The sequence below is a fragment of the Dama dama genome, chromosome 19, assembly GCF_033118175.1.
Source record: "Dama dama isolate Ldn47 chromosome 19, ASM3311817v1, whole genome shotgun sequence".
Lineage (NCBI taxonomy): Eukaryota > Metazoa > Chordata > Mammalia > Artiodactyla > Cervidae > Dama > Dama dama.
Genome location: NC_083699.1, coordinates 3,165,271 through 3,191,960, shown reverse-complemented (window position 1 = coordinate 3,191,960; position 26,690 = coordinate 3,165,271). Strand labels below are relative to the sequence as shown.

General features: G+C 43.4%; 1 protein-coding gene and 1 pseudogene across 6 annotated transcripts in view; one reads left to right on the top strand and one right to left on the bottom strand.

Annotated features, from left to right (window-relative positions):
- HPS3 (HPS3 biogenesis of lysosomal organelles complex 2 subunit 1) overlaps positions 1-25,546 on the bottom strand; it is a 40,062-nt gene extending 14,516 nt beyond the window's left edge. For 3 of the 6 annotated variants that reach the window (XR_009697082.1, XR_009697084.1, XR_009697083.1), the window contains exons 1-9: positions 25,250-25,546; positions 16,543-17,034; positions 15,602-15,773; positions 15,415-15,500; positions 11,821-12,013; positions 8,969-9,050; positions 6,486-6,640; positions 4,411-4,519; positions 692-873 (exon numbers count right to left, since the gene is read on the bottom strand). Coding sequence is in view for 3 of the 6 variants with exons in the window: in XM_061168079.1 (XP_061024062.1) it covers positions 692-873; positions 4,411-4,519; positions 6,486-6,640; positions 8,969-9,050; positions 11,821-12,013; positions 15,415-15,500; positions 15,602-15,773; positions 16,543-17,034; positions 25,250-25,466 (1,688 nt within the window). In the remaining 3 variants the exon portion in view is untranslated. Of the gene's footprint in view, positions 1-691; positions 874-4,410; positions 4,520-6,485; positions 6,641-8,968; positions 9,051-11,820; positions 12,014-15,414; positions 15,501-15,601; positions 15,774-16,542; positions 17,035-24,944; positions 25,016-25,249 lie in introns of those variants that run through there. The other 3 variants (XM_061168079.1, XM_061168080.1, XM_061168082.1) reach the window with 2 other exon arrangements.
- LOC133074144 (small ribosomal subunit protein eS6-like) lies at positions 884-4,401 on the top strand (annotated as a pseudogene).
- Positions 25,547-26,690: the final 1,144 nt, after the last annotated feature.

Genomic DNA, 26,690 nt, shown 5'->3' with positions numbered 1-26,690 from the left:
AGAATGCTGGAGTGGGTAGCCATTCCCTTCTCCAGGGCATTTTCCTGACCCAGGGATTGAACCTGGGTCTCCTAAAATGCAGGCAGATTCTTTACCATCTGAGCCACCAGGGGAAGACCATAAGTAGGAAAAGCGTTTCATTAATTTATAATGACTCCGTGGTTCAAGTAAGACTTTAAAACAATTATATTAAAAAAAAATTGTAAAGATCATTCTCAAAAATAGAAATCATTAGTCTTCCCAGTGTCCTTTTCTGACATTATAAAACCATTGATTACTAAGATTAAAATCACAGACTGTCCAACTGGGATCTCCCCCTTAAAGCTAATAGGCAATAGATGAGTAATACAGTTGTCTTAGGTATTTTCACTGGTCATGCCCCACCACCACCCAAAGGCCTGAAAAGAAACTTCAAATTTTTAAATTAACCGATGGGGAGACACAGACACGGCTCATCTAATAAACTGTAAGTCCTTGAGTGGGAACAGGTCATGCTCATCTCTCTAAGCTTAGCACAGTACCTGGCACACAGGATATGCTCAGCAAGTGCTGCGGAATAAATGAATAAATAAATCACAGCCCCTCATGTGTCCTCCCGTCCGTCAGGTAGCTGCCGGAGGTGGAACAGTTGGTAAGTTACACCTGAAGCTCAGGTGGCTTCCCTAACGAGCTTCCAAGCAGCATCACCAACCTGCTGTAGCAGTCGCCAAGGTGCCCACAGCTTTCTTTAAATGCCTCTAAAAGTTCTGCCTTTTCTCCAGGTTCCAGCTGACTGGCGTCCATCAGGGCCGCTCTCACTAAAAGGTGAGCCTCGCTGAGCAGGTGGATGCAGCTCTGGGTTTTTGCAGTCTTATAGGCGTTACTGTAGTCTACCTAACACACAAAGGAGGCAAGCCGTTCATGATGCTGAAGACATCGCCCCAGAGTCTCCCAGGTCTGTAAGTTGTTTATAAAGTTACTATCTGAACACGTTAAATCCTAAGAAATAAAAAGTGGTTATTTATCATTCTGATAAGGCTTAGCTAAAGTGGCTTTCTTTTCCCCCACAATCTATGAGCCAGTTTATCACATACATGACTGTAAATACTCTCCTGTTAAACAGTGCTGGTCATCAGAGAAAGCACAATCAGTACTGTAATACTGATGACACTGTTAACTCAGCAATAATTTGATCACAGCTTGACACAGCTAATGAACATATCTGAAAGACTTAACTATGTTTAAAGTTTAGGATTTAAATCTTTCTCAAATTCAGACTGAGCATCCTTCCTTTATCTTAGTTTCAACTGGTGAATTTAGATTCTGCTACAGCTATTTCTAGAACTCATAGTGGCCTTATAAAAATTTTCACTAGCTCATCTGTGAATGAGCTAGAGCTAGAGTCAATCAGTATTTTTAGACTCCAGTAGGCAAATCATCTGGATGATGTCTAAGACTTGCAATTAAATAAGACTGAAAACACAGGACAAAGCTGATAAAATTATCAGCATTAAAATGCCAGGGACAAATCAGGCCAAGCCTTCACCTGATGACCACATGAACACTACCAGTGAAGGACAAAGGAATACTCTGCACCTCCCCACGTGAAACTCTGAGAAAGATACAACGTCACCTACAGAGAGTTCTGGCCCAACTCTTTGTGACCCATTGGACTGCAGCCCGCCTGGCTCCTCTATCCACGGAATTCTCCAGGCAAGAGTATTGGAGGAGGTAACCATTCCCTTCTCCAGGGGACGCCCCCGACCCAAGAATGGAACCTGGGTCTCCTGCATGGCAGGCAGACTCTTTATTATCTGAGTCACCAGGGAACCCAGCCAAGAACACATAACCTCAACCTGATCATGAGAAAAGAAACAAAATGAAATGAAATGAAAAATAAATGTTTAAAAGGTGGAGGAGGAGAAATATTTTTCAAAACTATCTGTCATAAAACAAAGAGTGAAATCTAAAAATGCAACAAGATAGTGGAAAAAAAAACAAAAACAAAAAAGAAACAGTCTTACAGATACAGAGAACAAACTGGTGGTTACCAGTGGGGGAAGGAAAAAATAAAGGAGTAAGAATAAGAGGTACAAACTACTACATGTAAAATAAATAAGCTACAAGAATATACTGGACCACACAGGGAATATAGCCAACATTTTATAATAATTGTAAATAGGCTATAACCTTTAAAATTGTGAATCACTATGTTTATACCTGTAACTTACAATATTGGACATTATACTTCAACAACAACAAAAAGAAAACAAGAGAAGTTTTTTTAATAAAACAAAGGCTATGAACCTATTTTGGATTAAAGGAGGCTAAAGAGACATGACAGTTAAATACACATTACTTGATTCCTAGACTGGATCCTGGGCCAGAGGATGGGGGAGATGTTACTAGGCCATTACTGAATCAATTGACAAAAACAGAATATGAACCATAGACTAGATAAAGTATTGCGTCATTGTTAAATTTACTGAAACACATGTGTGTGCTATAATTGTGTAATCAAGTATCTAAATTCTTAGGAAACATGTGTTGAAACATTTAGGGGCACTGGGTGAGGATGTATGCAATACTGGTTCCAATGGATCAGAAGAAAATATGCAGGCATGTTTGCGCATTTAGAAAGTACCAGAGTACAAAAAGGGGGAGAGAGGTTTCAGACTGAAGTTGAACATCTCTTTCCGGTCACTGGTTTCCAGAAGCTTATTGAAGTTGATGATGAACAAAAATTTCGTACCTTCTATGAGAAGCTTATGGCCACAGAAGTTGCTGCTGAGGCTCTGGATGAAGAATGGAAGGGCTATGTGGTCCCAGTCAGTGCTGGGAAGGACAAACAGGGTTTCCCCATGAAGCATGGTGTCCTGACCCATGGCCGAGTCTGCCTGCTACTGAGTAAGGGGCATTTCTGTTACAGACCAAGAAGGACTGGAGAAAGAAAGCGCAAATCTGATGGGGTTGCATAGTGGATGCTAACATGAATGTTCTCAATTGGTCATTGTAAAAAAAAAAGGGGGAAAGGATATCCTTGGACTCCCTGATACAACTGTGCCTCATTGCTTGGGGACCAAAAGAGCTAGAAGAACGCGAAAACTCTTCAACCTCTCCTAGGAAAATGAAGTCTGCCAGTATGTCGTAAGAAAGCCCCTAAACAAAGAAGGCAAGGCACCGAGGACCAGAGCACTCAAGATTCACTGTCCTGTTACTCCACGTGTTCTGCGGCACAAACGTGGGTGTGCTGCTCCAAAGAAACAATGTACTAAGAAACACAAGGAAGATGCTGCAGAATAGCCTAAGCTTCTGGCCGAGAGAATGAAGGAGGCCAGAGAAAAACACCAGCAACAGCTTGTCAAGAGACAGAGGCTGGGCTTCCCAGGTGGCTCAGTGGGAAGGAATCCACTTGCCAACACAGGAGACGGGGGTTCGATCCCTGATCCAGGAAGACGCCACACGCTGTAGGACAACCAACCCTGTGCATGACTACTGAGCCTGCGCTCGCGAGCCCGTGTTCCGCAACCACCGAGCCCACGAGGCCTGCGCGCCCCAGAGCCCGAGCTCCACAAGGGCCGCCACCGCAACGAGGAGCCCGTGCACCCCAACGAGAGCAGCCCCTGCTCGCCACGACTAGAGAAAGCCGCACGGCATCAAAGACCCAGCACAGCCGAAAACAAAATAAATAAAAACATTTGAAAAGCGAGAGAGAAAGAGATGGAGGCTGCCCTCTCTGAGAACGTTTACTTCTGAGTCTGAACCCAGTCAAAAATGAGATGGTCTCAGAGTCACAAATAAATAAGATCAGACAGCAAAAACAAAAAAGAGAGAGAGAGACAGAAGCATAGGGGGTATAATGTTGACTATGTTGACTACGGGTAAATCTATGTGGGGAATATACTGACTATTTGTACTATTCTTATTCTTGCAACTTTTCTGTAGATTTGAAATTATTTCAAAATAGTTTATAAAAATCATCAGAGATGGGTAGATAGCTGTCGCTCTTAGAAAAAGAATAAAGATACCCACAGGACAAAACTACAAGCGCTGCGGTGCGCTAGGACCATCTATTAATATTTCAAAGAAGTGTGAGACGCAGACATGTGATCTGAGATTTCTTTCCGCTCCATTTCATGATTCTCTTGCCAGGGTTCAAAGTAAAGGTCGAAGGCTATTTATGTTTAGACTGGCTAATCAATTCCCATAGGAGAGTGGGTATGAATAAGAGAGTCTTATTTTAGTGATGGGAATTTCTCTTAGATCCTCAAATGTCACGAGCTGTGAAAACGAGAAGGTGAAGATATATAGTCCTCTGTAAGAGCCTTGAAGCTGGCTGCTGTGGCATTCTGAATCTATGATGCTTAGAATCAATTTCTAGCAATCAATTAGACTCTAAATTTCTACAAATAAGAAGTCTGAAAGGAGTACCATTTCTTTGTACAGTTGCACTGGTGAGATCGTATTCACAATATACAAATTCCACCCAGCTTCAGCTACAGGAGGTGTTTTGGGATTAACACTGGTACCTTTTCTAGAACTAAAAGCAAAACAAATGACAAGAATTATAAGACAAGACATATTATTAATAAATGGCAATTTTAAATGGTAAATACCAGATACCTAAATACTGTAACTATGATACAATTTTCATTTAGTGTTTTCTTTGGTGATTTAACTACACAGTAGAATTTTAGACAACATTAGTGTACAACACCTTGTTGTACATACTACACCATGTTGTAACGTACTACACTCTCGTGGACTGGTCCACAAGTATTCTTAAATGGGCAATAAGCTCAAAGAACAGGCAGGACCTCGCAAAAAGAGCAGAGACTTGGCTGTGAAAATCCCTGCGACCTGGCTCTCCCCAGCATGTGGCCTTCATGAGGCCAGGGCTGCTGGGAAAACATAAAACACAGAACTGTAAGCCAAGTTAAAGCACGATCTTATTTCCTGCTTTCACTGTGTGAAGCATCTTCTGCAGTATGCAGTCTTTTCAGTTCTAATGAGGTGGATGAACCTGGAGCCTATTATACAGAGTGAAGTAAGCCAGAAAGAAAAACACCAATACAGTATCCTGGTGGGCTGCCGTCTATGGGGTCGCACAGAGTTGGACACAACTGAAGTGACTTAGCAGCAGCAACGCATATAGGTGGAATTTAGAAAGATGTTAATGATAACCCTGTATGTGAGACAGCAAAAGAGACACAGATGTACAGAACAGTCTTTTGGACTCTGTGGGAGAGGGCAAGGGTGGGATGATACGGGAGAATGACATTGAAACATGTAAATTTTCATATGTGAAACGAATCGCCAGTCCAGGTTCGATGCATGAGACAGGGTGCTCGGGGCTGGTGCGCTGGGATGACCCAGAGGGAGGGGATGGGGAGGGAGAGGGAGGGGGTTCAGGATGGGACACACGTCCACCCGTGGCGGAGTCAAGTCAGTGTGTGGCAAAACCAATGCAGTGTTGTAAGGTAAAATGAATAAATTAATAAAAAAACATAAAAAATAAAATGCAAAGTTTTGGCCAAATGAATTTTCAAATAAATTAAATTTTTTAAACCATTTAAAAATATAATACTTTTAAGACATCAAATGTATAAAATTACAAGTTATTTTTCCTCTTGTCAGAAAGCTTTTAGGATCAGTCAATTTTAGACCACTTTGTGCACACTCTGAGTGACCAGTTACCCATGGCAACCTGGTTATTCCTGCTGGTGGAACAGAGCGCAGACACAAATAATTCAAAAATGCAAAACTACAGTGTCTGACTTGAAATACACTCTATGTTTCTCGCCCCCTGCCCCCAACAGATTTCTCTCCTACTTAAATTTTCCATAGAGGAATGTTCAAATTAGACTACATTCCCCACCACTAAACTCACAGTATAGGAGACATCGACTAGAAGCATAACCACTTTGGAATTAACCATTTCATCCCAGACAACGTGAAAGCAGGAAACTGAAGTTAGAATTAACCTGAGCTTAGAAGAATGCACTTTTATCTTAAGGTAGATTAACATATAATTTATATATCATGAATGTGCTTTTAGGTAAGAAATGCATTAGTTAATTTCTTTTCAAGTTGAAATACCAGAAAAAAAAAAAAAAAACTCTGGATAAAAATATAGCCACTGAAAGGTCAAGGAAGAAAAATAATAAAGAGCCTTGTAGTTTGGATTAGCTAAGAAGCTCGATCTCGCTCATTAATTACACAGAAAAACATGTCCTTTAAATTCTTATACAATACCACAGATTTTTTCTGAAACAGTTTTATAATTTATTTTCTTCTAAAAGCTCACAGTCAATTACAGAGGATATTATAGAGAACATTAAAACTTTCTTTTCTTACTCTGGAAAAAGAACACCTATAAAACCCATCTGATCATTCAAATTTTTGATTTATAAAAAGATTAGTGAAGATGTACACAAAATATACCAGCAACACAATTCATCCCAGAAACTTTGGCAAGGATGTCTGGGGGTGATGGGTATGCTTACAGAAACCTCTTGGGTGACTCTCTTCTCTCCGGAACAGTTTCAGGGTCTGCCTTGGTCAGAAGTACAACGTGGTTTTTAAAATGACAGATGGCTTTCAAGCCTATGAAAAGCTGTATTCTTAAAGCACAGACATCCATACTGATAGGTGGGCAAGCCTAGTAAGGAAAAATTCACAAATTAAGCCAAGGGATGAAGTGCATGAACTTCAAAAACTTCAAAAATCAACCTATCGGATACAATCTCTCCTTTTCAGTCTCTCCCTGCTACTTAATCCAAATTCCTACTCTTATCAGAGCAAGAGGCTATCCTATCTAAACTATATAACCGACTAGCTCAATCATGTGCCCACCAAGAGCTCCTCTGTCTGTGCCGACACTGACCTGATGAAAGCAGAGAGCCGCCAGGAGCCCTGCCCTGAGCTGGTCACTGCCACCAGGAACTCCCCACCAACAGTGGGCGGGTTCAGGTGGTGCCTTTAAATGGGCTTTTAGTCAGAATCAGACACTATAAACGGGCATCTACTGCTCGTAAAACACACAGAGAGGTGACTCGATGGATGGGTGTGCAGAACTGCAGGCACATTCAGATGGCCCCCGTGAGCTCTGCAGGTACGAACACCGCCTGGAATGGCTAACAGGCTGGAGTTTGCGAGGCCAACTGGAGGAAAGGCTGGCCCAGCAGACAGCCTCCTGCCCTTGAAGGAAACAGTCACCCAAGCGGCACGGATAAGAAGCTAACCGAGGCGCTCTTCCTGGGACTCACAAAACGAGGCTGCCGGGTCTACCTGTCTCCTCCATTAATGGGGTTTCGATTCCGAGGTCATCTTCCTTGTCCCTTTTGTACAAAGTGCCTGGGGATGACCCTATGAACAGTTAAGGTGGCCTTGGTGATGCTGAGCCAGAGTCTCAGGGGAAAGGGAAATAAAGATAGTGTGCATTATGGGCCTCTCTTTGAGGTTGTGAAACCTTCCTCAGACACCACAGCTTCCAAAGCCTGAGTCAGCAAGGGAGCAGAACGACGGTGTGCTCGTCCGGGGGCGTCTGGGATTTCAGGGTGCTGGAACTGCAGGGAAGGGGTGGCCAGGAGGGGTGAGCATCACTGTCCTTCCCTCTGCCACCTCTAGGGACCAGCCTCAGGGGCAGCGTCCTTGACTAGCTGCCCATCTCCATTCTTTCTCCCTTTCCCTCTTCTGTGCTTCTTCCTTCTGGTTTCATGAGACTGTGAGGAGGTCTGGAGCTGAGACTTGTTTTCAAATGCAGACTGATGGTCCTCAATCTCTTAGGCACTCCTCACCCCACCATCACTACCTCCACAAGCCTCGGTCTTCCTGAGGTTTAAAACAAAACACAAGGCAAGATGGGGTGGAGAGAGAGGAGGCAAGAGACAAGGAGTCCGTCACCTTGCCTTGGGTACTAGGGACATAACCATTATTTTTAAAATAATCTCTTGAAAAGGCTGTGTGTGTATCTTAAACCCAGACAGAAGGGCATGGGAAAGCTGGGATTCTGGTTTCCCAAGAGGCTGAAGGTAGGCAGTGAGCCTGTCAGCTGCATAAGGTGACAGGCAGCCCACAGAAGAACAGAGAACTTGGATGTGATTTCCAGAAAAAGGCAGCACACAGTGTGGGCAACAGCGATGGTGGAGAAGTGTCTCAGACACATTAAGCACTATACACCGTCATCACCGGACACTCATTCTTCCAGAAAAAGGTGTTCCGGGTGCCAGATGGACAATACTGAGTGGACAGAGGCCATCATGATGTGGGGGTTCCCTGAAGCCTGGATGTGCATAACAAACACCCATCTCAGAGGTGAAATTGTACACGATGAACATGATGCAAATCATCAGTGTATTTCTGAGAATAGAAAGTCAAGGGCAGAAAATAGAATTTCATCATAAAATTGTCCATTTGGCGGTCAAAGGCTTTTCAGAGACTAAGCAGATTACTTCTCACTAAAAACGAGGTTACTGATCTAGAATATCAATTAACACTAGATTAAAACCACAGAAATACAGAACACTTGTTGAAGGCTTTGTAAAATGACAAAAGAATTATCAGTATATCCGATAATGGTATAAATAAATCATCTGAATGCACTGCACTCACTTCTGTGCTCTTAGATATACAGATTTTTGAACTGTTTTAATAGCTCTATACAACTGCCACCAACACTTCTGATCAAAATGAATAAAACTGTAGTATACTATAGTTGTGATGTGCCCTCTCTGAAGTTACACTATACATATTCTTTACCAAATTTTAAAAACATGCATTATATCTAAATTCTGAATGACATGTTTTCAAAGTAACCTTAAAAATTACCATCTAAACCATGAACTGCAAAATGCTTACCATTTTACATCCCAAAGCTCTAACTGAACAAACAAGACTTTAATGTCCGCCCAGCTCAGACGCAAAGAGCGTGAGTTTGCAAGCACTCATGTTTGACCTCTAGGCTGCACGGTCATTAGCCAGCTCTGACCTTCAGGGTGGTGTCCACATACGGGTCCTCCTCCCTCGCGGCCGCCGCACTGCACCGCACCGTGTAACACTGCAGGTTGTTGCTGAGGAAGAGGAGAAAGGCCGCTGAGCAAAGCGGAGGCCAGGGACCAACATGCCCGCTGCTGGGAGGGTGTCCCAGGAGCACACAGCAACGAGCGGGCTGGGGGAACACCCCAGTACTCATCAAACGCTGACAAGTCAGGCTGCTTCTGAACAAGATCACTCAGAGACCCTATGGAGTGCTTTTTTTAAACACGTAACCGGTGCCCACTGCGCCCCTACCGAATCACCATCTCTGGGGGCTGAATCTGTGTTGTGCTGAGTCACTCGGTCGCATAGACTCTTTGCGACCCCATGAACCGTAGCCCATCAGGCTCCTCTGTCCATGGGATTCTCCAGGCAAGAAAACTGGAGTGGGTTGCCATGCCCTCCTCCAGGGGATCTTCCCGACCCAGGTCTCCAGCTCTGTAAGTGGATTCCTTTCCGTCCGAGCCACCGAGGAAGCCCATGGGGGCTGAATCTAGACATGTATATTTCTACAAAGCCCCTGGTGTGACACACACTCCTAGTTAAGAACCATGGATCTGGATCAATACCCTTATTTTATTTACAGAATGATGGCTCGGGGACCTGCCCAAAGTTCAGACAGGTGACGATCAAAGCCAAGGTTAGAACCAAGTTTCCCGACTGTCATCATCTCAGGATGAAATGCAGCCTGGGTTGTGCTGGGCAACACGCTTAGAGCAGGCAAACTCTCTGAAGGAATCTCCAGAATCATGCAGTCCAGCAGCTTGTTTTTAAAGACTATAGAGCCTGCAAAGGACATGGTTGGTCCAAGTCCTCTTTGGAGAATGGAATCAAATCAGACCCAGGTCTCCTCATGTTTCACGATCCTCTTTTCACAACTCCAGGCTACATTCTGCATAGCAAAGCAACCTGGAGACTTCAGAGTAAGTGCCTGTGTCCAAAAACCTTGACAGGGTTCCTTCTGATATTCCCTGAGCACCTCAAACTCCAACACCTAAACCACACTTTTCTTCTGCCCCACACCACACCAGCCTCCATGCTTTCAGAAAGGCAGGCTCGGGGCTTCCTTGGGCGGCTGGTGATTGAGACTTCCACCTCTCAATGCAGGGGCTGCAGGTTCGATCCCTGGTCAGGGAGCTACGATCTCACAAGTCTTGCAGCCCCAAAAAAAACAAAACATAAACAGAAGCAATACTGTAACAAATTCAATAAAGACTTTAAAAATGATACACATCCCCCCCCCCCAAAAAAAAGCAGGCTCAAAACTGATGGGTTTTCTCATGTCTCCTCCATCCCCAGTATCCCACCAAATGTCAAGTCCTGTCATTCTCTTGTCCGTGCTTCCTTCTCTTTTCACTGCTACTGCTGTGCCCAAATACAACCCCTCACTATCCTCACTGAACCATTCCCACAGCTCATTAGTATCTTCAAGCCATCCTCCACTGTGGCCACCATCCATTTTCCTAAAGTAATGGTCTATTCACATCCTTTTCTTTGATCAAAATCTAAAAAAATTCCTTAATTTCCAAAGCCCCAAGTTCCCTCTCGAGCACTACTTTCCCCCTTTTTCTCTGTTTCAGCAACTTTAAAGGATATTACTACACAAGCCTCTGGAAACTTAAAAGACCAAAGACCGCTCCCCTCTTCCCCGTGCCAGAGAGGCGGCGGCGAGGGGAGCACCCCCGCCGGGGCGGGCGTCAGAACCGTCAGGTGGGTCCTGGGCCGTGTGAAACACCACAGCACCTGCTGGAGATTCGGATGTTACCACTCAACTGGGACACAAGAACACTGTCCTACGCAATTACTTATCAGAAACTCCAACGAACCTGGACACAGCTTTGCTGGTAGCTTCCCCCCTATCTGAACGCCCTTCACTTTCAGTCTCTATCTGTCAAATATAACTAGCTTTCGGGCCTCACTGCCAACACGGAAATCTTGCCCGTGTGACTTGGCCAGAAGTAACTTCCCTCCTCCTGTAGCCTATGACATTTCCATGGAGCCTTAAGACATGTTCACAAATCTCCTAGGGTCTGTGTCCTTGTCCGTGCCTCTCATCCTCCCTTACGTTGCTGTCTGCATAAAGCAGAGGCTGTGCCTTATTCCTGGTCGCTTGGCCAGAGGGCTCAATGCAGTGCCTCGCCTGGAACCTGAACTCAAAAAAACAGGAAATAAAACCACAAGCCTTACTTGCTGCTGAGATAAAAGGAAATGAGATTAAATCCAAGAACCCAGTTCACATGCCAGCTCACTAGGAGGATAAGGCAACTCAGAATACACCCACCAGCAATGAGCCACACGACCTGGACCAACCCCAGCTTCTGGACTCTCCCCCATCTACACCACTCAGAGGGTGGAATCAGGCAGGCCTTCCGGACCCTTTACAGTCCTAAAGCTCATCAACGAACTCGACTCACACAGAAAAGATGTGACAGCAGTGAGAAAAAAAAATTTAGGAACTCTAAAACTGAAGATGCCCTGACTGCTGTCAAGAGCCCCCACTGACTTTTCATTAGAATTCCCTGTGAACATCTTCCCTCATGGAGAGCCTTACCCGTTCTTAGAAAGATCCCCATCCAGTTTAAGAAAACACGACAAAGGCAAAACCAGAATTTAAGTCTCTGATGTTGAAAAGGCAGTTATGAGCCATTATTTAAAATGAAATAAATAAATAAACCCCAGGTGTGTATCATTAACTCAGAGTGCTATCCACTGGTTCACATACTTTTCATTTGAAGATTTAGAAAGCACCTCAGGAATCTACAGAGAAATAAGTGACTCGAAAGCCTGCAAGGGGCTGGGACGTACCTCGTGATGACATGCAGGAACTGCGGGGTAAGCACCGCCTGCTGAGATTTCTCGGGGTATTGGTAGACCGACATTAATTCAACAGACTTGACAACCATGTACAGGTAGCCCACATGAGGTAATGAGAAAAAACAGAAGAGACTCAGCAACACTTTTTCCTGAGATGAATTTTTTCTATCAGAAGTAAGAGACCCTGCGTGCAAAAAAAACAACAAACCAACCATGAAACCAGTAAATAAAAGGAACCAATATTTTGACTTTTCTGTGCAAAAACAGCTATAAACAGATAACCAAAGAGTTGCTAAGGTGCTTATATAAGAATGCCAGTAAAAAAATGAAAAAAGTGATATAATTAGAACATCACCATTTTGAAACCCCTAGTAAATTAACAGATCTAGGTAATCATCATCAATAGTTGTTAACATCACAAAAAGAGCCAACCTGATACGACGTACTTCCAAGATAACTCAAGACTATTTGCATTACCAAAAAAAGAAAAAAAAATGATCATCACCATCATCTGATCAAGCCTTCGACCAGCACTGTCGATAGAAATAAAATGTGAGCCATATATGTGATGCAAAGTTTTCTAGTAATAGCTCTCTAAAAAATAAAAACAGGCAAGATTTTTAAAATATATGAACCCAACATATCCAAAATATTATCATTTTGATACATAATCAATAAAAAATTAACAAGACAGTTTATATTCTTTTTTGTTGTACTAAGTCTTTAAGACCTAGTATGAATTTTACACTTAAACCATATCTTAATTTAGACTGGTCACACTTCAGGGTGCTCAGCAGCAACACTGACAAATGGATACCGTGCTGAACAGTACAGCTGTAGATCACAGGGAAATACAGGGCACACAGGAACATGTTCAATGACACTGCGGGGAGTCAGTCAGCAAAATTCAGATTGAGGGAAGTTCTGCACTAATAGTCCAGTTTCCTGCTAACTAAACCACAAAGAGAAAAGAGAGAGGAAGGCAGAGCCTGTATCGCAGAGAGACATAAAAGACACAGGAGCCAAGTGCAGGTATAGAAGCTTACTTGGAATCTGATAAATTGCAGAAAAAAATATTTAGACAATCAGGGACATTTGATGGGGATTGGATGATATAAAGTCATTTCTTAAAAACATGAAATGACATTTGGGGTTTTTGCTTAAATAAAAGAATCCCTTGCCTTTAGAAACATACGCTGAAATATTTATAAATGAAAAGGTATAAACTCTGGGATTTGCATCAAAATAATCTGACAGAGGGCAGGGAGTGATTACGAGGCAACACTGCTGAAGCTGTGTGATGGGGACTTCAGGGGTCACTGTACTATTTTTCTGTATCTGTGTGCCTGAAACTTTTCATAATGAAAGTTTTTTTTTTAAAAATATAGCTGTGATTGATGCCCTTCAAGGACACATTAATAACAGAAGAATGTATAAAAGAGATAACTAATGAGAACCTACAAAAAAAAAAAGAAGAAAATCCAATTACTACACTCTCCACAACTGGCATAAAACAACTGATCCAGTTTCTACTTCCTCTTCTTTCCTACACACATCTGTGCTCTAATCACAAAGAGAGCTGCTCAGTTATCTCCAAACATACATGATGATCTTTCACCTTGCACATGTTGCTTTCCCTGAGGTAGTATCTTACCAGAATCTCCATCTTCTAAAAAAAAATTTTTTTTTTCACCTTCTAAAACTTTTACTCATCCATCAGGGCCCAGCTCACATGGGCACTGCCCAACGCCTCATCCGCCCACTGAGTAAACGTCCATCAGGCACCTACACCATCCCAGGGGTTCCGGGGGTACCCCAGCGCGCAGGGCAGCGTAACTGCATTCATCCTGGCGAGGTGGACTGGGGCGGAGGATGAACGCGGCAGTGTCCGGGGAGGGAGCGGCTTCAACTGAGAAGTCTGGGAAGTCCTCTGCGGCGAGGTGCTACTCGAGTTGCGAGCTGAAGACACCAGTCTCGCAAGCTCTGAGGGAAGTACTCTGCTCTGAGCACTGGAAGAGTAACCAGCAGATCTTAGACCAGACTGAGCCTGGTGTAACCTAGCAGCAGAGAAAAGCCACGTGGGTGGAGAAATGCAAGAGGCTGAGCGGGACAAAAAGCGCTCAGGGTCAGGGTGATGCAGGCCGTGGAGAGGATTTGGGTTTTGATCCGGCGCTGCAGGAAACCCTGGACGAGAGCTAGCCCTCCAAGGCGGCTGTGGGCCCTCTGGTCTCCTGCCGTGTTACACCTCCCTCTCCCAGGCTTCTTTCAGTTCCTCAAGCAAAGACGCTCCATTGGCCACCACCAAGCCCGCCCACCCATCAGCCCCATTCACTCTTGGATCCTCTTTCTCAGGAAGCCTTCCCCGAGCCCCCCGTGAGGTTCAGGATCCTTTGTTATGCACGCTCAGGGCAGGATTCTTCTCTCTCAGAGCGCTCCCACCAGTGTGTAATTGTACACGCCTTCTAATGTCCATTCCACTCACGCCTGCTTCCCCCCACAAGACAGTAAGCTCCATGAGTGCAAGGACTTTGCCTACTTTTGCTCACTACAGGAGCCCTAGTATTCAGCACAAGACCCAACATAGTAGGTACTCAATACACGTTCACTACAAGACAGAAAAAAAATACATGCATAAGTTTAATCAGAGTAATATTTATACCTTTCCCTAGCCAACACCTAAAGATGTGAAGCAGGCCAGCACTAAGTATAGAATTCAATAATGATTCTTAATCTGGGTTGCCCATTATATTTCTGGGGAGGTTTTAAAAAATACTGATGCCCTGGGATTTTCCTGGTGGTCCAGTGGTTAAGACTCTGTGCTTCCACTGCAGGGGGCACAGGTTTGATCCCTAGTCAGGGAATTAAGATCCCACATGCCATGCGGTGAGATTTAAAATTTAATTTTAAATTGAACTATCTTTAAAAAAGTTAAAAAAAAAAAAAAATATATATATATATATATATATACACACACACATACATACATATACTGATGTTCAGGCATCAGTTGACCAATTAAGTCAGAATCTCCAGCATGGGGAGTTCCCTGGCCATCCAGTGGTTAAGACTCTATGCTCCCAGGGAAGGGGGCATGGGTTTGACCCCTGATTGGGGAACTAAGATTCCCATACACTGCAAAGCATGGGCCAGTAAGTTGAGTCTCAGCATCAGTGTTTTAAAAAGCATCCAAGGAAGGCCAATGTGCAGCGAGGCTAAAAACCACTGCTCTTAAGCGAACTTCCATCCAGCCCACATTTTCCCATCTGGCTCACAAGGCCATCATTAGCAGCTCTGGCAAATGACCCAGCTGGAACCCAGATGAACCTCAGCTGTAACAGGGCCCTGATTTTCTTTTAGGGGCCTACTGACCATTTCAAAAAGAGAAATGGGTTTTGTCAGTCATCTCCTCTCCATGGCTTCTCCTAGCAGACATGATTTCCGTTTTGTGGGCTCACTGTTATTTGCTAAGGAATCTGTCTAAGGCCACAGGGAAACTCAGAAAAACCTAACCTGTTACTCACATCGGACTCCCCGCTCCGCCCAGTGCCTTTCCAGCTCACTGCACTGCAGCATTCTCATACTTACCTGTTTGGAAAATGGGTAGCAGCTGGAGTGAATGCAACCTGACGTCATCAGACAAGAGACAGGAAGAAATATCAGGAGCGAAACGCCTGCGAATTTAAAGAGAGACAGAGGAGAGGAGATCTAATTTCCATTGCGTTAAGCAGGTAAAGATATAGTAACTGCTGGTGAATAAAAAGCTATCTAGTACCTATAGAGCAGGTGCCGAACATGGAAATATTTTATTTTTTCATCAGCTAATCCCGTTGACTCCAGTGTAACAGATATTCCCGACTGTTTGCTTTTTTCACCAAGAAGTTCCATGGGCTTTTGGCAGATAACAAAATCATCTGACTCAAGCTGTGAGGTGTCATTACTGGTGTCTTAAAAAATAAAATTGAAGAAAATTATGTAGTAACTCCAAGTAATTTTCGATTGGCAATTAGATTTCACCACATCCCCCTACCAATTATAGTATTTATACACACATCTCATGTATTTATAAGGCACTGTGGCTTTGAAATGTCTTAGCACTTGCTCATTCCTTCCTCACAACTGACAAAGTAAAACAGGACATGATCATCATCCCCACTTTATACATAAGGAAACAGAAACTCAGAGACGGTGTTCCTAACCCAAGGTCACTCAACTAGCAAATATGAGGACTGGAGCCAGAAATTGCTCCTCTAGCAGTAGATGCTTCATTATTTTCAATGACAAATACATGTTGAAATACATTTATACGCTGCAGAATACATCACATGCTACAGGATAAGACAGGGATAGCCAGATCAAAAACCCAAGTCCCACATATTAGGAACATCTATGCGTGTGAAAGTCGCTCAGTCGTGTCCAACCCTTCGCGACCCCGTGGACTGTAGCCTGCCACGCTCCTCTGTCCATGGAATTCTCCAAGCCAGAATACTGGATGGGGTTGCCATTTCTTTCTCCAGGGATCTTCCCAACCCAGGGATTGAAACCAGGTCACCTGCATTGCAGGTGGATTCTTTACCGTCTGAGCTGTCAGGGAAGCAACCACATCATAAATAATGTGGCTTGGCAATATACATACTAGAGCCTTTCAGAGGTTGACAGAAATAAGGGTTTTTCTCTATACCCCAAACAAGAAAGTAAGCTAAATTCATTATTTACCTTCTGCCTGTTTCATGGGATTGGTGGTCTTACGTGGATGGTGGTTAACACTCTCTCTGTTTTTGGGGTCTGACTCCAGTTTTACGATTAAGACTTCTAACTCTGACATGACAGCGACATATCCAAGACAAAAAGAAATTTCAGCAGGGGTGATGTTATCTATGTGGATAACTAAAGAACGTTCAAAGTCCAAAATTGAGAATTCTTCATTAATGGTCTGATACTTCAAACTAAATAAGACTAGATTATTGCTGCAGCCAACAAGAAGGTCTCCTTTCACAGGGCAGCAGGAAATGCAAAGGGGGGCCTCAGAAAGCGGCATTTCCACAATAGACATCTGGTCTCTGAAGGTTTCGCTGAAGGGTGCTTCCACGTCATGTCCGACCATCCGGATACACACTCTGGAGTTTTCAGTCCTTTTACTTCTCCAGTTTATATAAGCACGCAGGAATGTAGCTTTGTTTTTCTCTTCAATTGCTACCAAATAATCTCCTGAGAAGGAAATAAGATTACATTTAGAATTTCTAATTAGAAACCACAACTTACCTTGCATCATGAAAAGGAACTAAAACAGAATCCTAATGTGAATGGTCAAATTAAAGATGGACTAGAACAAAAAGCTCCAACACTTTGGCCGCTCGATGTGAAGAGCCAACTCACTGGAAAAGACCCTGATGCTGGGCAAGCCTGAGGGCGGGAGGAGAAGGGGGAGACTGAGGATGAGACAGTTGGATGGCATCATCGATTCAATGGACACGAGTTTCAGCAAACTCTGGGAGATGGTGAAGGACAGGGAAGCCTGGCGTGCTGGAGTCCATGGAGTTGCAGTCAGACACGACGTGGTGACCGAACAACAGAACAGAACTCTAAGTAACAGGATCTCAGGTGTGCTTTTAATGGACAACAGGCATTTAGGTTCTGAAATACAATCTACCCCCATTTTACTCTCTTCTTATTTAGTTTGTAAGTCGTGCCCAACTCCTTCGCGACCTCACAGACTGTGCCCCACTATGCTCCTCTGTCCATGGGATTTCCCAGACAAGAATACTAGAGAGGGTTGCCATTTTCTTCTTCAGGGGATCTTCCCCACCCAGCTATTGAATCTACGTCTCCTGCATTGCAGGGGCATTCTTTACCACTGAGCCACCTGGGAAGCAGTTAATATCTTAAGATGACCTATTAAATATTCATGTAGCTTACAAAGAAAGTCTATGATTTATTTCTATGTTAGCTCTACATGTTATTGTAGCTCTGAATCTACAACTCTAACAAAGTTCTCCTGACATAAAGTGTTTGATATTAGAGTGATGCTAAAATTAGGTATAAGGAACTCTGAAGAGATCGGTGGAATGTACACTGCTACCTCTCCCCTCCCCACAAGTCATACTTTCATGTAAACTTTGAGAAATAGCATAAAGCCACACATACCAAGTAAAATTTCAATCCAAGTCAGTTTTCCCTTAACTGTTGATTTTCTTGGATTTTCTAAATTACAAAGTAATTTTCAAATTGTTCTTTGTTGTGAGAAGTCAAAGTGATGAAGAGATATAAAATGAAAAGCAGAATGATCTTTCCCCTGCAGTCCAATCCATGAGGAGCCAGTGTTAATGCACACAGCGTGGTATGTGTCCTTCTAAACCTTTCTTTCATAGAAACACAGATCACAGAGTGGTGGTTTGTCACTCTTGCTTTTAACAAAATGGAACATATTAAATATATTTTACAATCTGCAATTTAAATAAGTACCTGACGAGGGAGGGGACATATGTATAATTATGGCTGATTCGCATTGTTATACGGCAGAAAGCAACACGACATTGTAAAAATTAAAAAAACAAACAATAATAAAAAATAGTAAAACGATTTTTAAAAATTACCAATTTATTACCAAGATTTCCACTATATTTTTCCCTCTAGGGTAGATGCATGGATATCTAACGTCCTTTTCATATACGTGCAAAATATCCTGTATACACCTGTGTCAGAATTTATTCAGCAGTCTGCCTGCTGATATACTACATTTAAGTACTGGGCTGACCAAAAACTTTGTTCGGGTTTTTCTGTACCGTCTTACAGAAAAACCCAAATGAACTTTTCAGCCAACCCCAAATTTCCAGCTTTTTTTGTTTTTGCCACTATAGTCTATGCTGTAATAAATAGGCCTATACCTACATATTTATTTGAAAGTGAAAGTGAAAGCTGCTCAATCATTCTGACTCTTTGTAACCCCATGGACTATACTATAAAGTCCATGGAATTCTCTAGGCCAGAATACTGGAGTGGGTAGCCTTTCCCTTCTCCAGCAGATCATCCCAACCCAGGGATCAAACCCAGGTCTCCTTCACTGCAGGCAGATTTTTTACCAGCTGAGCCACAAGGGAAGCCCAAGAATACTGGAGTGTTCATTTCAATTGTGTAGATTTTCAAAAGTAAGACAAAAAAGTAAGTCAAAGGGTCAGTACATTTTTAAATTTAATAGATATTGCCAGATTACAATCACAATTACTTATTACAGATGCAGATTGCCACCAGCGCAGTTTAAATAGGCCTGTTCCCCCACATCCTCACCAGCACTGACTCAATATAATGGAGGAAACAGGGACTCTCATGGATATAAATATCATTCATATTTTCCAGACCACTTATAAAGCTGTTACATATTTATGCAGCCATGTACAGTTGCTCTTCTACAAGTTATCCACTTCTTTTTTTTTTATATTGGTTTGTTTTTCTTATCAAGGAATAGCAGCTCTCTGGGTAAAAAGGATATTAATCCTTTGCCGGCCATGAAAAGCAATCACTTTTGGTAGTCTGTAGTTTGACTTTTTACTTTGCTATGGTTTGACTTTGTATGACACCTTTTACCATGTGGAACCAGATGTGTATCTTTTCCGTCTTGACTTCTGTGTTTCCTGACTTGTTTAAACAGTCTCTTGTGTCTGTCAAATTACATAAACACACTCTTACATATTCTATTGGGGGGGGTTAAATTAAATTTTTAATTTTTAGAAATTTCTGGGTTGGAGGGGAGAAGTCACGGTTCTTTCAAATAGAGAACTCACTAAATGCTAGACATTATTATGTAAACAAGCCATTCATCCTCCAATGAACTACCATTGAAATGCTGTGGTTAGCACAATTGCTTCCTACATACAGACGCAGCAAGCAAGCGGGGGCAGCCCTTTTCTGAAGACACTCAGTGGGCTGGCCAGGCCCCCTCTCCTCTGGACTGAGCCAGGCTTTAAGACAGGCAAACCTTGTCCTGATGCTGGTTGCTTTGAGGCCACAGATGGGAATCCTGCATCTGTTTTCTCCCCAGAGATCCTGACGGCTGTTTAGTCACTAAGTCGTGTCCGACCCTTTTGAGATCCCGTGGATGGTAGTCCACCGTGCTCCTCTGTCCATGGGATTTCTCCAGGCAAGAATACTGGAGTGGATAGCCATTTTCTTCTTCAAGAAATCTAGGTGGAATACCTAACTATACCTTCTGGGTTGCACACACTGGCTGACCCTGTTCCAGAGAAGGTCTGATGGGGTTGAGAACAGAAGAGACCACGGGGCCTCCGTCTTCCTTAAACTCTCTCAGTAAACACATCAAACAAAAAAGTTTTTATTGTGGTAAAATACACATAACACAAAATTTACCACTTTCACTATTTTCAAGTGTACAATTCACGGCATTAGATACATTCACATTGTTACGCAGCCATTATCACCATCCTGAAAACTTTTTCATCTTCCCCCAAACTCTGAATCTACTAACAATAACTCCCCATTCCCACCCTCTGTACATATATGTCTTTTACTATTTACGTAATAAAGCATCAATGCTGAAGAGCATGGGTTATATGCAAATACATAAATATGAATTATTTGTACACATCTGCAGATCTAACTCAGAACTAAGGTCCATAAAATTGAAAGCAAAACTAAATGTGTGTAGAGTAAAAGTGAAACCCAGAACTGAACAACAGAAGTACTGCCTCGTGAACACAGACTCTGGCAACCACCACCACTTCTGTCTCTATGAACTTGACTATTCTAAGGTAGCTCATGAGTAGAATCATACAATATTTGTCCTTCTGTTTATTTCAGGTTTACTTCACTTAGTGTAATGTCTTCAAAGTTCATTTGTGCTGTACACGTATCAGAGTTTCATCCCTTTTTAAGGCTGTATGGATACACTGCATTTTGTTTATCTGCCGATGAATACCTGGGCTGCTTCCACCTCTTGGCTCTAGCGAAAAACGCTATGTATACTGGTGTACAAATGTGTGCACAAGCCCCTGCTTTCAGTTAATCTGTGTGTATACCCAAAAGAGAAACTCCTGGAGAAGGGAATGGCTACCCACTCCACTATTCTGGCCTCGAGAACTCCATGGACCGAGGAGCCTGGCAGGCTACATACAGTCCACGGGGTTGCCAAGAGTAAGACACGACTGAGCGACTTTCAGATCTGGAAATTCTATGAATTTTTTCAGGAACCATCATACTGTTCTCTACAGCAGCTCTATCATTTTACTCTCCCACCAGGAATGTACAGAGGTCCCAATTTCTCCACATCCTCATCAACACTTATTATTTCTATTTGTTTTGATAATGACCATCCTAATGGGTATGAAATGGTATCTCTTTGTGGTTTTGATTTGCGTTTCTATGATGATTAGTGATGTTGAGCATCCTGTCCTGCGTTTGTTGGCAACTTAGATAAATATTCAAACTCAGCCAATTTTCAAATTGGGTTGTTTTGTTGTTTGCTGAGTTGTAAGAGTTCTTCTGAATACTAATCCCTTATTGGGTATATGCTTTGCAAATATTTCTCCCCTTTTCTGTAGACTGCTTTTTCAAATCAGTTGATAGTGTCCTTTGATGCACAAAATTTTTTAATTTTGATGACAGCCAATTTTTCCATTTTTTCTTTGTTGTCAATGCTTTGGTGTCATATTCAAGTTACTAGTTATTTAATGAACTTTAAAACTAAGAATATTTGTTTAATTATAATAAAAGGTTTTATACATTTTATTTTAGAAAAAAATAAGCTTTTTTTCATATGTCTACAAATATATGCCTATTATTGGTAAAGTCTATATATCAACTGTTTATATGTAATTTGCAAACTATAGATAGTACCTATGCTGTCTTAAGTTTTCAAATTAATAACCTGTTTTGTAAACAATGAACTAGAACTTGCTAAGTGTGTCTTCCTGATAAGCCTTATAAACAGACCTTTAGAGTTCTCTAGTTAATCCTCACAACTCTTCAAGGCAAGATCCCCTTCTCCACTTCATAGATCAGGAATCTGAGACTCAAATAAGCTAAGTGAACTAAAGTTGCTCAGTCGTGTCTGACTCTTTGCGACCCCATGGACTGTATAGTTCATGGAATTCTCCAGGCCAGAATATTGGAGTGGGTAGCCTTCCCTTTCTCCAGGGGATCTTCCCAACCCAGGGACCAAACCCAGATCTCCCACATTGCAGGCAGATTATTTACCAGCTGAGCCACAGGGGAAGCCCTCAAATAAGCTAAGTACCTTGCTTAGGCAACACAGCCAACAAATGATGGCACTTGGGCTTAAATCTGGATCTGGTTAGCTCCAAAGTCAATGGTCATTCCATGCATCTCTCAAAATGTTAGAAAGGAGATATAAGTCTAGAGGATTCTAGCCCTTCATAAGAGAAAGGAATTAAACTTTTCAAAGCATTATGTGCTCAGGGCTTTATTTTACTTATTTTATGACAGCTTCTGTCTTTATTAAGTAAACTTAAAAATCATTATTCTATTTATTCTCAAGCTGAGAGTCATTGATTTAAAAAAAAAAAAAAGTAAACTTTTCCTTTTATGTGGCAAGATCATAAGCCTGGCTAACACTAATCCCTAAACTAAAAGGCTGCACTCCTACGACAAAACAATTATCAGAAGGCAGAAATAATATACGATGAATTAAAATATGTTTTATGACTTAAAAAGTTGAGGGAGGGTAGGGCTTTGTTGTTCAGTCACTAACTCCTGTCTGGTCCAACCCTTGGCAATCCCAAGGACTGCAGCATGCCAAGCTTCCCTGTCCCTCAGTATCTTCAGAGTCTGCTCAAACTCACGTCCATGGAATCAGTGGTGCTATCTAGCCATCTCCATCCGCAGCAGGGCCTAGAAGGAGATAATAGACACTCTAGGGCTCTTTCCTGCACTTAGGCTATGTGGCTCTGTCCTCTCTGCCCCACACCTCCAGGCATCCCATAAACAAGGGGCCAGCACCAGACGTCTCTACACAGCACTCGACTCTGGCCACAGAGATCTTTCTTCCTTGAGAGCAATGAGTTCCCAAATCTCTTTTTTCTCCCTTCACACAGAAAACCTAAAATAATTTCAATTACTGATGATGATATTAGGTGCCCATCCTTCAAAATTTCAACCTACATTCTACCACCTCCAATCTTTATGAAAGGAGCCTGGCATCCTGTTAATTAGAGACAAAAAGAAATTGAAAATGTTTTCTTCTTGTTTAAGAATCTGCAAAGCATTTATAGTGAACAGAAATTGCTGATCTAAGATTCACTTTGTTTTTAATGGGATGAGAGTAGGGGAGACACTGAGCATAGAGCAGGAATCCCCAAGTCCAAGCCAGGGTTAGTGGGAGGAAAGAGGCCAAGAGGAAAAAGCTGAGATGTGTAAGAGGAGTTATCTGGATATCAGCATATCTAGCAGTTCTCTACCTACATTTGGAAGAAGCTGCACCCAAGCATTAAGTTCAAGCTGAAAGTCACCCTTGAGCTATCTGACTTATGCTAACACCATACCACATGACTTCCTAATTTTTTTTAAGACAGTCAACAGAATTACAAAAGCATCTTTGTTAACTTCAAGGCATCAGTACCACCATGCTACTCACTGCCTACGGCAGTCAGTATGACTCTAGATCAGTGATTCTCAATCCTGACTAAACAGGAGACTCACCCAATGCTGGGCCACACCCCAGGAAACTGTTACTGCTTCTCTGAGGTCCAGGAATCTTTTTAAGCTACCCTAAATGATTCTTAACACCAGTAGAGGCATCAAAGGATTCCCTAGAATCACCACTACTGACAGGCAAGAAAGTTATAGGTTCACAGAGTGCCAGTCACTGACAATTCCACATTAAATGTCCATTTGGAAGAATGGAGCCAGTCATGTAAGTAGTGGTTATCTGCCCCCCACCAGCACACACACACATACTAATGTTGAAACTGGTGAGCCTGTCACTCAATAGAGCTCTTGAAGGTAAGAATTCATAAGTCTAAAAAGGAGGTGAGGAAAACTACTAATATTGTGAAATGATTAGGAGAGCAATATCATTAAAAATACCAAAATCAGAGCTGTCTGCTGACAGAGAATTTACAGATCTAATAAGTGTTTTTCAAACTGGTCTGCAGACCTGAAGGCCCCTACTGATGTCTAAACTATTCAAAAAGAAAAAGTAGTAACAATATAATAAGTTGTTCATAAAGCAAAGGCATCCAAAGTTCAGAGCTAGGTATTTTTATATAAATAATAGACAGTAAATAATAGTGCTTTTCATTTTTTTTAACATGCATCTTTACTCGACAAAATGAACAGTCAGATACTGTGTATGGTAGCCCTGCAGTTTTTTTGCTGATCCACCAAATTCCAAGGTCTGGAAATCACTGATCTAGTTTTCCACTTTATAAAAAAAAAAAAAAACAAACCACAAACGAAGACCCAAAAGTTTCTATAAACTCACACACAGTCAGTTGTGGACAGAGTTTAGACAGAGCCCTACAATCCTCCAGGTTCTTGCACTTCACTTTATTAGTAAATACCTCAGTCACAGGCTTTTCCATCTTAAATACTGCAATTTATTGATAAGCAGAATTCAAATTTTAGGTGTATTATTAGACAGTTAAAAGAATTCTATGGTGAATTCTTCTGTAAACTGAAGTACCTATTTCTACCTATTTGCATCTTTTGCCGGGATTGGCGGGGAGGGCTTGCACTTGGCATGCAGGATCTTAGTTCCCCACCAGGGATCAATCCACGCCCTGTGCAGCGGAAGTGAAGAGTCTTAACCACTAGACCACCAGGAAAGTCCCGAAGTGCCTATTTTTAAATTTGGATATTTCTAAAATAGGGATATGCCCATTCAGTATCCCCTTGGAACTGCTTCACATTTCTAGGGGAAAAGGAGTAGTGGATGCTCCTTTTCTGGGGGAAAGGGGCCTGAGACCCGAGTTCTACTTACACTGATTTAAAAATCAGCAGGTCTTGTGAGCTTTCAAAAATGGACAGGAAATAGATTAAGGACTGGCCATGAGTTGGCATAATTCTTGCAGATGGGATTAACCGGGGGTTCAGGATACCATTCTCCCTACTTTAGTATGTACTTGTTTTCTGTAATAAAAGAGTCTTACTTGGTTTGTTTTGGTTTCAAGTGTCTGAGTTGAGTGGAATCCAGGCACCCAACCAAGGGCGTTTCCAGCGAGGACTGAAACAGAAGAGCAAACACCAGCAGCATCTCCCCGGCCCACCAGAGGCCTGCTCGCTCCTGTGGTTGCCAGGACAACCGCACAGCTCTCGCCTTCCAGCAGCCGCCGCAGCGGGCGAGACCACCCTACCAGCAGGGAGCCCTTCCCTACCCAGAGCTGCCGGCGTCACTCGGCCCTCTAAGGAGGCCCCAGCGCGGGGGCGAGGCGCCCCTTCCCCCGCCCCTACTTACCGGCCTCGCTGTAGGCCAGGCGCAGCACCCTGCCCAGCGTGGAGAAGGCGCACCTCGGCCGGCACAGCTCCTGGCCGACCGCGGTGAACGCCTCCACCTTGCAGCCAGCCGCCACGAACAGCGTGTCGCGTCCCCCGCCGCAGAAGCGCTCGGGCTCCAGCGTGCAGGGCACCACCTGCTGCGAGCCAAACGGGTGCAGGTTGTATAACTGCACCATCCTGGCGACTGGCGGCGGGCCGCCCGGCGGTGCCCGCTGCGGCCAGCCAGCCCCGCCGGGCACCGGGAGACCCCGCGCCAGCCGCGCAGGCCCGACCACTTCCGCGAGCGGGAGCGCGGAGCCGAGTCACGTGAGCGCCAGGCCGCCCAGCCTGCGGCGCCGATTCTTAAAGAGGCAGCTACGCCGTGAGGGTGGAGCCGGAGGTGAGGACGCGCCCGGCCGGGGCCGCGCCTCGCTGGGTCTCGGACCGCGAGCCGCGCCCAAGAGTTAGCGGGCGCGGGAACCAGTGTGTCTTTCCCTTCATGTTTTCATGATACTGCTCTGGGCCGGGCGAGATGTTTAGGCCCTTGAGGCCGTTTAAATACTTGATCATCTGTTGTACCCTTTTCTACTTGCTGCAGGCTGTGAGCTTCTGGAGAACAGGGCTGCAAAAACTGAAGTGGAGTGCACACAGGTCAACTTCGGGCTAAACGGAAGAGTTGCTCCGAAGCACTGGATATCTCACAAGGGTTTAGTTGGAAAGAGGAACTCCTAGAACGTGCTTGGCAAAATAAATATTTGCTGAAGAAGCATGGATATCATCTAATGAACTCCAGATATTTGAAAAAGATTAGTTTGAGCCCAAAGGATAGAAGGACTAAGGATGGAACCCACTGGTTCTCGCTCCAGTTTGCCCAAGATTCATTTCAGTTCAGTTCAGTTGCTCAGTTGTGTCTGACTCTTTGCGACCCCATGGACTGCAACACACCAGGCCTCCCTGTCCATCTCCAACTCCTGGAGTTTACTCAAACTCATGTCCATTGAGTTGGTGATGCCATAGAACCATCTCATCCTCTGTCGTCCCCTTCTCCCCCTGCCCCCAATCTTTCCCAGTATCGGGGTCTTTTCCAGTGAGTCAGTTCTTCACATCAGGTGGCCAAAGTATTGGAGTTTCAGCATCAGTCCTTCCTATGAATATTCAGGACTGATTTCCTTTAGGATGGACTGGTTGGGTCTCTTTGCAGTCCAAGGAGTCGTCTCCAACACCACAGTTCAAAAGCATCAATTCTTCAGCGCTCAGCTTTCGTTATGGTCCAACTCCTACATCCATACATGACTACTGGAAAAACCATAGCTTTGACTAGATGGACCTTTGTTGGCAAAGTAATGTCTCTGCTTTTTAATATGCTGTCTAGGTTGGTCATAGCTTTTCTTCCAAGGAGCAAGTGTCTTTTGATTTCATGG